General features: G+C 36.1%; 1 protein-coding gene across 1 annotated transcript; it reads right to left on the reverse strand.

Annotated features, from left to right (window-relative positions):
- Positions 1–537: 537 nt before the first annotated feature.
- LOC149067081 (SKA complex subunit 1-like) lies at positions 538–16,158 on the reverse strand. Its single transcript, XM_089252971.1, has 7 exons — positions 15,810–16,158; positions 13,189–13,419; positions 11,842–11,942; positions 10,538–10,672; positions 7,087–7,256; positions 6,392–6,568; positions 538–1,625 (listed from the first exon to the last, which is right to left on the reverse strand). Exons 1-6 carry the CDS (start codon positions 15,942–15,944, stop codon positions 6,411–6,413), a joined length of 930 nt encoding a protein of 309 aa, XP_089109097.1. The 5' UTR covers positions 15,945–16,158; the 3' UTR covers positions 538–1,625; positions 6,392–6,410.
- Positions 16,159–16,485: the final 327 nt, after the last annotated feature.

The raw sequence follows: 16,485 nt of genomic DNA on the forward strand, positions 1-16,485 counted from the left end.
TTCCAAGGCCATATACTATAATATAGCCGCCCTGATCTGATGCACCACGCTAGGAAAACACAAATGTGTAGCGTGATTATGTAACACGTTTCTGCCAATGCGAAATGATCCAGTTTACGTGACCAAAAAAACCTATTCCTAGGAAAAAGCCCAGCTTTAAACAGTATTACAGTAAAACACATTCTTATAAACTCAAGATAATATTCTTTGTTGAAGTAACAAGAATGGAAGCTGGAGATGTAATCCGGTGCCCTTGCACAAAACTTAGGAAATTTAATTTGAAATAACAGTTGAATACACCTACAGTTGAAATCATTGCAATAAAATTTTTATTGTTTATTACCTTTCTAAACCAATTTACAGATTATCAATGAGAGATCCTTGAGCCAGTAAACTGCATAGATAATTGGAAGTCTACAGTACTAGTGCCTTTCTATTTTTTTTTGAATAAAAATGGACTTGTATTTAATGAATAATATTCATAGAAAACCCCTTATTCACTCGAACAAAGTTTCAATGAAAGCATGAAAGTACCAATGAATGTACACAAAAATAAAAATTTCCATTTAATAAAATATCAAACGAGCACATGGCAGAATTCAGTTGTGAATACAAGATTAAAAGTATATACAAGGATTGTGTGTGTAGTTCACGTCGACTTTTTCCTCTCGAAAATACAGGGTAGTATTTAATTTTCAAGCATACAGATAGGTTAACGAAGTGCCAAAAAAAAACAAAAGTGTCATAAGTAGAATGGTGTTACAAATGTGTATTAGTTCATGAGTAGCGTTTGCAACACATCGCAAAAGACTGAGTACAATATATATGTAATTCTCAATCTTGTGATTCACAGCCTCTCTCCAAAAAAAAAAAAATTCTAGACCCATTGATAGTTGATATACATAAACTGGTGGGTTAGAGCAGGAGAGGGTACAGGGAATTTTTTTTTTATCAGAAAAATTGTCAGCTACTAACAGGGTTTGACAAATCTCAGATGCCATGGCATCCAGAAAATCTGTATTGGCACCTAAAATTTTCTATACGTGATTGATATATTGAAGTCTAAGGATGACTTGAAATTTTGATTTCCTGTGTGCTTTTTTAAAAAATAAATTATGGAAAGTTGAAAAAACATAATTTAAAACCGTTTTTTGAGTAAAAACAAGAAATTTGGCTGGCACCTAAATTTTTTTTTTCGATTCGTCACAAGCCCTGGTTATCAACCTTTAAAAAAGTAGCATTGTTAGTCCAAATAAATTGATTGAAGCGTCTTGTAAAGATGTTTTGTTTTAATCATTTTAGTTTTAGAAATACTTTTTTAATTTTTGATTGCCTTGGGAGGGGCATGGACCCATATACCCTCTCTCCTGCCCTATTTTTCTGACACTCACAGAGCTGTTCTTAATGACTTACAATGCTAAGCATTTTTTGATTGGTACACCTCACCTGCATTGTTTTTATTTGTATTGTTTTGAAGTTTGTGTACTGGTCATGTAATCTGGAAATAGAGAGAAAGTAGGTCACCGTTCCGGCATGTATCACATAATGAGATTGAAAGACAGATGATGCTGCATGAAATAGATTCTGATGAAATAGATTGGGATGATTGGCTATTTGCCATCGACCTAGAAGAAAAGAAAAAATTGCTCATAAAAGTGCAAATAATTTGTTTAGAATTTTATTAAGTGGCTGAAACTATACATACACTATTTTTTTCTCAATTTCAAATCTCAATATTGAGTAAGTCAATTTCCTTGAATGAAACAAAGCAGTTTTACATCAGCTCAAATAGACATGGCCAAGGGACTTCTGATGGCCTTGCATAGCAATTAACATCAAGTAGCAAACTTATAGGGACCCCAAGTGCAGGGAATCAAACCACTGTCGCCCTTCAAATTGGGGAAATGCACTACGCTACACAAGCAATAACAAGCGTAGAAGTGAAAATTTTGAGAAAAGTAGGACAAATAGGAACACCATTGGGAAAAAATGGAATTCCCAAATTACAGTGGAATTTAAAAAATGTTGTGCCATTCGGAGATTCGCATCTTATATATTTTAATTATGGTGTGTATCATCTATTAATATTCAAGCAACTCAAGTTTTAACATTTAAAAATCTTTCATTTCCACAGAATATAGGATCAAAAACAATGTAAATAAAACTAAAAATAAATTAATCAAATTTCTCTCATTACTTCAAAAGTCCAATTAATGATCGTAATCCATTTTCCCCCCAGTGCTTTTCGAAGAAAAAAAAAACAACAGCCCATGTCTAGGTGCCATGGAAATGTAACACATGCATGCATGTTTAACCAACACCTTCTATAGCAGAAAGCCTGAATGCAAAGCTCTGACATCACTGAAGTCGTCCATTTCACCTGTAGCTATTGGATATAGCAATCCGATGTATGAGAAAAAAAAAAAAAATTTGCAGTATATCCACAATGACTATAGGTGAAGTGGACAATTTCAGTGATGTCATGAGCTTCGCTCAGAGGCCTTCTGCTACAGAAGGTGTTGGCTTAGTCCATTGCCTACAGGCCAAATGTGGCCCATAACTCTTCAAACCTAATTTTTTTAAAATTAACTAAACGACACATTTTTCCAGATCATTCAAGACATCCCGTAGCACAGTATCAAGTAATTCAAGTGGCTCGTATCACATTCCCAGATCATTTAAATGGCCAGCGGCATATTTACAGATCACGGCACAGTTCCAGATTACTCATGTTACCAGCACTGCTATTCCACTTCACTTAAGTGGCCTATGGCACATTCCCAGATCACTTGAGTGACCTGCGATACTTGTCACGGACACTTAAGTGACTCACAGCAGAGGTCCAGACTATTCAAGTGACTTGCGACACATTTACAAGTCATTCAAGTGACCCACAGCAAATTCCCTGATCAGTAAATATATTGCAGCATATTTTCAGATCACTGCGGAACAGTTCCAGAGCACTCAATTGACCCAGGAAACTTTCATAAAGACCACTCAAGTAACCTGTGCCACAGTCCCACATTCTTTAAGTGCTGCAGTGCATTTCCAGATCATTTAAGTGACCCGCACAAAATTTACAGATCACTGTGGCACAGTTCCAGAGTACTCAATTGACCCAGACACATTTACAGGTCAGCTTAAGTGACCCGTGACACATTTCAAAATCAATGAAATGGCCTACGCTCTACTGAATGTTGAACACCCTTAATGTAACACCTCCTGGAGTTACATTACATCCAAAGGATACAATGATTAGAATGGCCTGCACACGTTCATGAATGTCTTTTTTTTTTCAAAGATGACAGCAGTCGTCAATAGCATAAACACGAAACTAGTATGCCTTAAAACACACATGCCAACCCATAGCCCTCGGAGTTATCTGATGTGGTCCAGGAAGAATAGCAAAACCGCATAAGTGGCCCATTAACGATCATCAAATCATTTAAGTGGGACACATTTCCAGATTACTTCAGTGGCTCATGGCACATTCCCGGATCATTCAAGCTGCCAACGGCATATACCCAAATCTCTTGAGCGACCTGCTGCAAACTCCCAGGTCACTGTGAAACAGATTCACTTTCCCCACTAGACTTCAGGCTTATTTTTAGCACGGCAGCAAAAAGATATGTTTGACGTCATCCTCTAATCCAGTGAAACTGAAAAAAAAAAAATTCTTATTTTTCAGCAGTGAGTTGTGATGTGAATAAAACATATCAAAAAGGGTGGGAGTGGGAAAGCAGTGATATTTTTCATTTTCTCGGAATTTTCGCAGTGAGATGTTGGCAGTAAATAAAAGGGAGGGATAAAATAGGAATACCAAGGGAATTTTGAGGTAAAAAAGGATGATTGTGGCGAAAGAGTAGGAAAATAGGAGAACATTTCTAAAAAATAGGAGGTCTGCAATGAGCATTTTTCCCTCCTTAAAACAAATTTATGATGAACAGGACAGTCAGACCTAACTCAGCTAATAGTTCATACACAGACATATAATAACTGATGGCAATGTAGATAGAGATGATGTCATTCTCTACTAATCGATACACAGTTTTATACTACTGAATATTGCAGAGAAGAATTTTCAAAAATTCATCTGCCTCCTAGTGCACTTTCCATTTACATAACATAAAAATTTGTATATTTATAATTTTCACTTCAAAATATGGAAGATGGCTACACCAGCAAGAACACAAAATAAGTGCAACTATCACAACATACATGCGTTAGTGGCCACACATACATTCAGAACACACATTTCGACATGTAATGATTCATTAGAAATTCTGCAGAGGAATGTATATGAAGTGCATGAGCAGTGAAGTAGTAGTAGTGTACTTCTCCCCAAAGAGACAGTTGAATCAGGCCTATCTTTTCCTAATTAATCTTCCAACTATACAGTTGTCTAAAACCTTGTATGAAAGAGCAGAGTGACATAATCTCTATAGATACACTGGGCTCAAATAGGTGAGATGAATATATTTATTTCACTATAATTGATTTGATAGAGTCATAATAATCATAATATAAGTCATTAAAATAATTTTAATTTCAAAAATTCAACTAAGCCTTGAAAATAGGGTGAAAACGAGACATTTTATAAAAAAGTTGGGATGGCCGAAATTATAGAAATATCCCGTAAAATATGGGTCATATGGTCACTCTACCAGGTGTACAAGTATGAAATGCGGATTTCAGAAAACAGATGGTGCACCAATGCAGTTTGTGCTATAAAGATTAGACACTGCGCCATTTTGTTGTGTCATCAACAAGTGTCAGATGTGCATGAGTGATAAATTGGAAAAGTGTGTGCATAGTGTTGTATTGTTGTGTTCAATATGTCGAAAGTTATACTGAACAAAGAGCATTCGCGGACAGCATTAATTTTTTTGTTTTCATTTGAAGAAAACTGCTGCTGAATCATACCGATTACTTCGAGAAGCTTGTGGTGAACATGCTCCATCGCAAGATACGTGTGAATGATGGTTTCGGTGTTTCAAAAGTGGCGACTTCAATGTTGCAGACAAGGAACATGGAAAACCGCCAAAAAAAAAAAAGATGTGGAATTGGAAGCATTGTTGGACAAAGATGATACTACACAGACACAAAAACAACTCGCAGAGCAATTGGGCGTTAGTCAACAAGCTGTTTCCAATTGCAATGCCCCATGACAACGTGAAATGCTCCTTGCAATGTTCAATGTGCAATGCTCCATCACATACAGCAAAAGCGGTTCGCGGCACGTTAGAAGCACTCAGCTGGAAGTTCTACCCTATGTGGCTTACTCACCAGACTTGGCTCCTTCTGATTACCACTTGTTTCCATTGATGGGTCACACACTTTCTGAGCAACGCTTCGGTTCGTACGCAGATGTGAAAAAATAGCTTGATGAATGGTTCGCAGCAAAAGGGGAAGATTTTTACTGGCGTGGTATTCACAAATTTCAGGAAAGATGGGGGAAATGTATAACAAGCAATGGAGCATACTTTAAATAAAGCACTTTTTATCATTCTTCCAAATTTAACGTGTTTTTTTTGAAAAAAATCCGCATTTCATACTTGTACACCTGGTATACACAAGTTTCTCGGCTGTGAGCGATAAAAAATCTTCATATTTGGCTCACAGGCTGAAAAGACTATGCACCCCTGATCTATAGTGATGTCCCAGATTCATTTTGAGCCCCTACTATTTAATTTTTACATCATAACTTACAGGAATACTCCCTGGACTCTTTTTTGCTGTGGGGCAGGACTGGAGAAATCTCAGGCGCCAGGTCGCCATAGCGACTGAAAAATTGGTACTGGCACCTAAAATTCTCTTTGTGTAGTTACTAAATTGCCGACTGAGAATAGCACAAAATGCTAAGAATTTTTAACAGCACATCTCTGCCAACATGAAAGAGGGTCACTATGCCCTGAAAAAGTCAAAAGCATTATTTTGGTAATCTTTGTTTAGGTAAAAAAAATTTTTGGCACCTAAAAAATTGTTTTGACGCCTAGATTTTTTGTGATTTGTCCAGCCCTACTGTAGGGTAACATCTGAAACTATGGAGTAATGATTTTGTGTCGCTTGGTCTCTTAGTCTTTTTTTAATGCACTGAGAAAAGGACTGACTCATTATTGCTGATTGTTACAAAAATACTTTAACAGAAGAAGAGTTAATAAAACATTGTGTCTCATCCCCCCCCCCCATAGCATCAATCGTCTTTCTGGTAGTTGATAATAATTTATATATCATATGATTTTACAAATTCTAGTGATATTTCTGGGATCAACATTGAAAAGAAGATATAACTGATTTTTCATTTCATCCAAAAAGATTGATCATTTAATTCAAAATTATTATTATTTTTCAATGAATCAATATTAATGAATAATGGAAAAAGAAATCTCACCATCAGACAAAAATTTGCATCAACAAGGAACAACTGCATAACGTACAACTGGTCCAGGGCCACGAATTTCTTTCATTCGTGCACAGTGCCGCAGTATAGTCAACATATTCTTTGTGTTGTTATCAACCTTCACTTGCCCATAGCTTTTTAAGTCAGCGTGAACACAAAAGAAAATACCTGAAAGAAGAAATTATGTTCTAAGATTTAAAAAATAAAGTAAATAATTACAAAATCTTCATGACCAAAAAATGCTGAAATCGTAAAATTGAATATAAGGTGGCAGAGCCGCAGTGGTTTTAGGGCAGAAACTTTATGAAAATATGAAGTGATATCTAACAGTAATTAACAACAGATTTTGTTAATAGCAACCACAATATCTTTTTTATAAGTGACACTCATTAATGATTCCTACTAACCGCAATGTATGAAACCTCAATACCCCTCTACTTGGCCTGAAGTCATCCACAAAATTTGTTGATTCTCGTAGAAGCTTTGATGCACACTTCAAGAACAACAGTTATACTGAATATACAATTTTCAAAGATTTTTATTTGTTAAAATTTGCTTGTTCCAAGATTATAAAGCAAATTGAAATTTCATGTTTTAATGATTTATTTATTTTTTGGTTTGGTTTCAATGTTAAATAGTCAATACACAACCATATATTATTAACTAAAATATGTTGAGTGCATTGCCTTTAGTTTCTTTGCTTTCTTGCTTCTGAAATTCTTCAATCTTTTTGAACTGTGCAGTACCGAGATTGCACCGAGGAGTTGCTAGCAATTCATACTTTAGAGAAATGGTTTTGTTGAAGCTTTCAATGAAGTTGTTCACATTTTCAAGCGACAATCTGCCTTTCAAGTACCTGAAAACATGATGAACATTTTATACACACAAACCGACAACATGACATTTGGGAATGAAATTTCAAAAAATGAAACTGATATATGGAAATTGTTTCCCTAGGATGCATTGTGTGTGTGATTATTATTTTGGTTTCTCCTCTAGAAAAGTTTCAGATCACACTCTCAGCAATCCACTTGGTAATTTTTTTGCTTCTAAATTATTTTATGCACTTAGGGTTAATTAGACTGAACCTTATGATAAGTCATAGCTGATTCAAAATTCTGACTTGTGCTCAGGAAAGTCTGACACAGAATAAATTGGTTTCCATCTTAAAATCATGCTTTAATGCACGTCTTACTACATAGGACTACCACAGTCCCAACAACTCACTTTCAGACGTATTTTATGTTGATTCAAGTTAAACTATTGCTAAATATCATGATCAGGGCTCCCACTCAAAAAATTAGAAAAAGAAAGACTATAAAAAGTAGGACAGGGGAGGGTACTCCCATAATTTTGAATGATGGACCATAATCATTGGATGATGAATGTAAGTTACTGTCCAAGACGAAGTAGTAAATACAAAATTATTTTCTCCATCCAGACAGAATTTTTAATAATTACTCTACTTGGTGAACCCTCAAACTAAGCAAATGGAAACTTAATAGACCAAATGATCCACATGCACCCCCCCCCCCCCCAAATAACCTTAAAAACTATATAATTTCTGCTTGGGCAGAATCATTAATTGCAATCTACAACTTTTGTAATATTTGGCAATATACATAGATGATTTCCTCCTTAATTAAAATCAATTACACAATTTTTTTTTGAGAGGCATTTGGTAGGAAAAGTAGGGCATTTTACCAAAAAATAGGAAAAGTGGGAGCCCTGCATGATAATCCAAAATACAAATGAATGGGAATGAATACCAAGCAGAGATGAATTTCTGAGGAAAAAAAGTCACATGCCTCTGCTGGGAAGTTTCACTCTCTCACCATGATAATCCGGTATGATTGAGAATATCAGGATATGATAATTTCATTGTATACATGTTCTGTCATGTTTTGGAAAGTGTTATATCCAAACTTTTTTGAGCTCTTGTCATAAAATAAAATATCAGCATTGAATTGTACAAATTTCAAAAAAAAAAATTCTGATCTCCAAAAATTAAAATTTTTCATGAGACATAAAAAACTGTACTTCTGTTGAAACGTCTGACTTATTTGAGCAGTTCCTCCCCTAAAACTATACAGACAACTGTGTATGCTAATTTTAAAAAATAAACGTCAAATAAGTCAAACAACAGAAATTCAGTTTTTTTTTGTCCCATGGAAAATTTTGATTTTTAGAAATGAACCCTGTCCAAAATTTGCAATTAATTTATAAGAACAATAATTTGAGAGAATAATTTTGATATTTTTTTATATGCAATGGGCAGGGTTCTTCCCCCATATGCACATGTAAACATGTTATGTGATTACTTGACAAATTTAGTCAATTCTTTAAAAATGTTTGTTAAGTTGTTTATTGTTTACGAATTTTTTTTTCAAGCTGATACACCAAAAATCAATACAGTAAAACAGTGGTTCTCAAAGTGCGTGTTCTGGCAATACTGTTGGATGTTCGAAGATGTTCTTTGTTGGGCTATTCTGGATTATACCACGGATTAATGCTGACTAGGGTAAAGAAGCCATAGATGACAAAAGTTTGAGAACCACTGCAGCAAAATCTCAATCATACAATGCAATTAAGAGAGAGCCATATGAGCCATATTGGTAAATCCTAATTTCCAGATAATTGAATATGTATCAATTTAAAAATGTAGTATAATCTATACCAGGGGTTCTCTCAAACTGTGCATCACCAATTTTTTCTAGGGGTCCTTGACAAAAGTTTATGAAAAGATCCTTTGTTAAACTGCTCTATGGAGCAGTAAATCAGCGTTGATCAGGGGAAAGGAAGCAGCGGGTGGAGAAATTTTGAAAATCCTTGGTCTATACTGATTACAGTACAGTCATCCATCTGTATTTGCGGGGATTGAATCGTGGAAACGAATGCCAATACGGAAAATTTGCGAATAAAATAAACCATAAACCATTGTTTTTCAGGCATCTCGCTTATATCCACTTTGTGTGACCATAGTAGAAGGGAGCGTCCAGTGATTCTCTGCGATGTTTTCTAAAAAATATCACAAAAATGTACCTTAGATGGGTCTACTGAAAAGGAATTAATTCACTGCCGATTTAAACTTATGAAGCCCTTGCGCTATGTTGCTCATAATGAAATTGCCCTCCACTTCTTAATCTAGATTTTCTTCATGGAGTATCGCTTCATTTTCAGGAGCAGTCAGCTCGACTAATCTCGCTTCTGTCAATTTCCAAATTGCTGTTAATTAATTCTCAAATTTCTTCGATGTCTACATCTTTGAAATCCTCTCCACACTCCTGCTTCCCTAACACAATAATGTCTTTAATAACCTTTTTGACTGGTTCTATAGAAATAGATGTGTCCTCGAACACATATTGTGGCCAAAAGTTCTAATACAAGATAATTGTTTCCATCTTTACAGCTTCCACAGCTCTAGCAATGACACTAATGGTACCAGTAAAATTTATCCATGACTAATATGTTTCCTGTATTTTCATCTTCTTCAATTGTCAGCACAATCATTTTATTGAGCAATGTTTATAGTGAGCCGTGACTGTTCACGTAACATACGATCCAGCAGCTGAATGCTGGAGGTTGAGTAGGAAGGCATATGGAGAGCTTAAACGCCATAGTGTTCAGGGCCATGACCCAGTATCCAAAGAACTTTGAAAAGTATATCTTTACTATCAAGGCACCTTCTGACTTCCAGACCAAAACAATGTTTAAACCAATCCAGGAAAAGTGTTCTCAGAGTCTTTTCTATAGCTTATATAATTAATATATTTTGTTTTGATATGAAAATTATCACTATAACAGTGTTTTGCAGAAAACTGGGAAAGAGACTGCGAATATGGAAATTGCGGATATAAAATCTGCGAATACAGAGGGCCAATTGTATTTATTGTAATCAATACAGACAAATTAGCCATATTTTGGTTCTATCACAAAACTTTCCTATCAAGATCAACTCTGCCAATCTGCCAATTTTCTAGCACTGTATTAAAATAATATTTACAGGAGGAGAGCATAAACACCACATACATTTATTTGGAACTTAATTACAAATCGGAACATTTGTAACACATTTCAATTGAAAATTTAACAAATATGAAAAAAAATTACATAATGAAAAAAAAAGTTGCACCATACTTTGGTATCTTTTGAAACTCCACAGAACTCAATGATGTAATCTTAGGAGGGCCACTACATTTCTTGATCTGAGGCTTCGTCTGTTCTTTTGTCACTGGCTGCTTCCCAGCAAGCTTTGGTGTGGGAAGATTGTTTCTAAAAATTGAAAAATAAACACATTTAAGACAGTTTGTTTGAATGAATACCTTAATCTTTTTTTCACTGTTTTGCGAGCATCATTTCTGTAGTTTCCCTTTAGGATGCCAAAGGAATGATGATGATAAGTATCACTACTATGATGAAATTCAAGAAACTGAACATAATAGATCAGGTATCGTAAATTCAATTACAGTAAAATGTCAATCTTCTGGGATGTATTTCATCACACATGGGTCATATTTAATAATATTCTGAGCATAAACACGCCCAATAGCTCAAAAATATTGGGTGGAGGGGGGGGGGGGGGAGTGAGAAAGCTGAAACCCTAACCTAATATTTGTATATGCAGATGGTATCTAATATTAGGGGAAGGGTACTCAAACCCATAGCCATAAAAGTTTATGCCTAACTAAAAAAAGTCCAAATTTTTTAGCAGTCTCAATATTGAGTCTATGTTGTAACTGGCCTTTCAAGTTCTATACTAAGAAACCAAAGCTTGACAAATCCCAGGTTGACTGCAGGATGCCATGGCATCTAAAAAATCAGCATCAGCACCAAAAATTTCTTAAATGCGATTTCTGAATTAGAGCAGGCATCTTCAACCTGTTGCTCGCTGAAGTACCCAGAGTACTCGATGCTTGTATCAAATTTTGTGCTCGCAAGCACTTAATCAACATTCCAATTAAACACCTTGGAGGAATTGCATTCAAGGATTGAAATCGTTGTCATTTCATGCATTCGTAGGTTGAACTTGCCGTAAGGGTACTCTTCGTTCGATGATGAGTACAGGCGGTGCTCTCAACTGGAAAAATGTTGCAGACCTCTGAATTTAATTCAAGGATGACAAAATTTTCTGATTTCATTACAGTACCTCTTTTGACATGGGAGAGAGTTATGAAGTCCCAGAAAAGTAAGAGCTAAAAGCATGCTTGGCTCCTAAGAAATTTGAAGCCAAGCATGGCCCAAAATTTTGAATAAATTTGGAGACATAATTTTTAAATCTGACAAGCTCTGGTCTGAGGCATTAGTTACATTTTAAATTCATACTAACTTTTATCTTCAGCCACATGCCAAATATGCAACTGAATATGAATTCAAAAAAGTAGTCATTCTACTGGAAAAAATCAACGAAAAAGAGTTCTGTAAAAAGAACTTATCATACTCACGTAATGCCCTGTTTCTCATTTTCTTTGTTATCATTGCTGGGGATTTTTTTGATCTCGCTATCCAAACAAACATCCAAAAGTTTTAGTCTTTCACTCAAGGTCTGGCAAAAAAATATTCATACAGTAGTAAGACAACCTTAAAATATGTGAGGGGTAGCACAAATTATACTTTTTACACAAGCATTATTTATTCAGTTGCCAGTAGTATTTATATAGACAAAAAACTCCCACTTATAAAAACTTCATATGAACATCAGCATCAATTAACCTATTGCTGAAAAAATTATCAATTTTATCCTTATTTTTTAATCATCTATGGCCAGGAGAGTCGCCAATCCCTTCCACCTTCTATCCATGTTCTTTGACATGTCAAAGTGATGAATTAGCCGTGTTCGATTATACAAGGCATGTTCCATAAGAACTGGAAGTATGAAATCATAAAAATAAAAAAAATCAAGAAATATAGGTGTAGCAAAAAACAATTTATTCTTTATCAAAATATCTTCCCTCATATAATATGTAATGGTCTCATTGTTCAATTCACTTTACAGATACAAATACAAAGGCCACAACAGGCAAATTGCCCAACGAGGTGGCTGAAAAATTAAGCTCATAAAAATATGGATGCTAAGTATATAACCAAAATACACAATATAAAAGCATTTATATCACCAAAAAATAATAATATACTGCCCAAAAAAGAGATTATGGTTGTCTTATCTAAGTATGGATAGCTTCTCGATTTATCCCACTATGTCTATCATACCTCCTTTTAAACATATCAATTGTGTTAGAATTCATGATCATTGGAGGTAAGCTATTTCCATCAATTAACAACAACAATTACCCTATTAGTAAAAAAATTCCCTGTGACACCACCACAATATGGAATTGTCCCTTACTGAATGATACTGATGTCCCCTTTTGTCGAAGCAGTTGACTGACAAAATTTTTCAAAACAAGTAGAGGCCTTTTCTGGAAGCTGCCTCAGTGAACTCTACACAGCTGAAATAACGCCAGCACCTTCATTGACCTCCTAGCGGTCACATGTAAGCAGGAAATGGGAGCTTCCCTTGTTAATGCAAATCTCTCACATATGTGACCGATAGGCCAGATGCATTCCCCTTACATCTTTTATAGATTTCAAGGCGTTCCCAAGGGATGGGTGCATCTAGAGTTTATTTATTGATCAAATTTTTTTTATACAATGAATATGACAGAAATATCTGAGAATGTGAGCACACTAACAAGTGTCTCTTAGCACCACAGAGTGCCCATTGCACTACACTAGAATAGTGAAATAATTAAAATAATCATGATTTCCCCCCTTCAAATATGATATAATACCTTCAAAACTTCCAGATTCTTCACTCGTTTCTGGACTTGTTTCCTAAGATGAGCCACAGTAGTATGTAGAGACGCCACCACCGGTTCCAGCTCAGCAAATATTCTTGACAAAGAAATCGGGTCAACGCATTTGAGCTGTAGCGCCATTTTCAAAACAGATGACTTTTTCTCAAACACAGTAGCGATCTCTTCAATGGTAGAACATCCATCTACATCTTGTTTGCTATGAGACTGAAACACATACAAAAAATTGTGTTATAAAAAAGTATTTAACACTTCTGTGTAGTAAAGGGGGTACGAACCTGGGACCTGTGACGTGAGTCTGTTGCTGTGACCACTCGACCACCACAGTGGACTTACTACTTAACCGTACATGTATCTCGTACACATTCCTTTATGGAATTTCTAACCAATCTGCACATGCCGGAATGTGTGTTCTGAGTGTATATGTGCGGCCCTAACATATTTATGTTGTCGAGTTGCACTTGTTTTGTGTTCATGCTGCGATTTGTCTCCCATATTCTAAAAAGTAAAGATAGAAATGCTTGAATTTTCATGTTATTTTAGTATCACGTTGTAGGTCTGCCTGCTCTCCGCAGAGAGACTTTTTCAAATGAGAGACGGGTTCACATTCATGCCTCAAAGCTGGAAAACACTGTAGAAAACCAACTTCAGCCGACTACCACTGCGACAACAGGGTTTAAACCTGGATCCTAAAGATGAGGGTCCAGCACAATGCTCACACGACTATACAGCAGCGAAAAATTAGACTGGATTTTATCCTCCTAACCACTTAAATCACAACATTACTCAACAACTTAAACACACTGTTTGCATGCTCTGAGCTCACTTGAAATTTAGTTGACTACTAAACCAGAGCTTTGCGAATTCCAGGCACCAGGTTGATCATGGCGACTAAAAAATTGATAATGGCACATATTTTTTAATGTATGATAACTGAATTGAGATCTGAAAACCGCACAAAATTCATCAGAAATTATGTCAGTATATATGATATCATGCAAAGGGAAGGGATGGGGGGGGGGGTCCCTTTAAATCAAAAGTGACACTATTTTGGACTGATTTTGTGTAGGAGAAAATGCTTGGGTGCTTGTGAAATTTTGCTGGCACCTACATCTTTTTTTCAATTTGTCGAGCCGCATCCTAAAACACTTCACTCATGTCAATAGACCTTTACTCTAAAAATCATATAGGCTAACCAAATCTCCCAAAGGCAGAGGCCCGTGCGTGATGGCCAAGTGATATTTTTATTGTTACAGTCGAATCCTGTTATAACGAGCTCCAAGAGACAGGAGAAATCTCTTCGTTAAATTAAAATTTTGTTATGAAGGAATTCCAGGTCTTTGCATTGTTCCTATGTAAACTTATTTGGGGGATTAGAAAAGTGTTCATTAAAACAAGATTTTTGCTATAACAATATTCATTGAAACAAGATTTTTGCTATAACAGTATTCATTAAAACGGGATTTGACTGTAAATTTTATTTTTTTTGGCTTCCTTGAGTCTAATTATGACCTCGGTGACTTGTCAGGCTGTTGGATGTGTTTGGCACCAAAGGAAAAAGCCACCAAAAAACCACCCACTGCAGCTATAGCTGTTCCGAATCATATAAGTAAAACATCAACAAACTATAACTGTTCCAAAGTGGGAATTTGTAATTTGAAGTGAGTTTATGTTTTCGAGATCTTGTTAGTGAATTTTATTCATAACTTTTTAGGGGTGCACACTGGGGAATGGGGCTCAGGGCACCTTAATAAATAAGTCAGAACTGCTTTGATATTGGTCACCACTTCCCTTGGCGAGTTTTTTCCGACGATAAGTAGTCAAAGTCGACATAATGGTGCTGGGTTGCCGCATTTGTTCTAGATATTTCTTGTCTAGATGGTTCTAGTTGCTGTTACCTCTCTGGCTTACTAAGAGCCACCTCTCTGCTCTTTCTTTTTTCTTCTAAATGACATCATGACCGAGGTCTTTTGAATGAAAAACTATTGATGCTTTTTTCCTTGCTTCCCTGCTGTGTATTATTACTCTTATCAGTTCATTCTTGGAATTATTAATTCTTTAAAACAGAGTCCGGTTTTTTTCATACTGAGAATATTTATACAACAGCTGTTTTTATTGATGGAACTCAGAGAAACTTTTATGAGCTAATCCATTTGTTCTTTAAAAGAGAGTCCTGCCTTTATTTTTTTACACCCAGAATACGTTTTCTATGTGGTTTCTGCGTCAATAGCATTGGAGACTTTTTGTCGGGCTGTCGAACATGTTTGGTACCAAAAACTGCCAAGTATTGACCAATATCAAAGCTGTTCTGTCCCAATAAATCAGAGCTGTACTTTTTCTGTACCCTCCTTTCCTAGAAATCTGTGCACCCCGACCAAGGGTAATAATTCTGAGATGCCCGAAGCTAAAGGACATACCATTTAACACTACATTACAAAGATAAATGCAAGGGAACCACTGAAAATACTGTCCATGGTGGTGGCAATGGTATGGGGAAGGTATGACCATGGTTTGTATTTCTTGCGATAAAACATCAAATTAAAGGCATTATTTAGCTCGAGGAAATCTAAAATTGAATTCAATATGATATACATTACTTGACGAAAAGAGATCGCATCGCCCTCGGGTGTAGTGAGTTTCTCATCTCTTCCTAACACGAGTTCGTAACTCGGAGGAACGAACGATCTCAAAATTTCCATGGTGTTGTCCTCTGTAGCAGTATTTGATGCCATCGAGAGTCGAACCGCGCAAAATTATGACAGCAATAAATATCGCGTATCTTAATAATATGCCGTATACAAAAACTGATTGATTGTTTTCATACGTCTCGTACCTATTATAGCAATAAATGTCGCGAATCCTAATAATATGTCGTATACAATGACCGTTTGTTTTCATTCGTTTGTACCGTTTGCGGAGTTTGAGTCCAGACGGCCTGAACCACACTTCGAAATAAAAATTGTGATTTCATATTTCATGAAGAGCAGAAGAGGTGACGCAGCATTACGGGTTTTCCTAGGAATAGGTTTTTTACGCAGCGTGAACCGAATTAGACGATTTCGCGCTGGCAGAAACGTGTTATATAATTACGCTACGCGTTTGTGCTTTCCTAGCGTGGCGCATCCACAGAGCTATAAGTTTACTTAAGCCGGGTTTTCCTAGGAGCAGGTTTCCTGTGCCGCGCGCAACGTGATTCGCCCAGCGCGACACGCCGTCCACTCACCAGTAAGAAAAGCAGCATGACTGTTTTCCTACAGAGCGCAATACACCTGA

Source organism: Pholcus phalangioides, unplaced genomic scaffold (assembly GCF_987345545.1).
Source record: "Pholcus phalangioides strain wild (caught in Gottingen) unplaced genomic scaffold, Ppha-v1.0 ptg000031l_1, whole genome shotgun sequence".
Taxonomy (NCBI): domain Eukaryota; kingdom Metazoa; phylum Arthropoda; class Arachnida; order Araneae; family Pholcidae; genus Pholcus; species Pholcus phalangioides.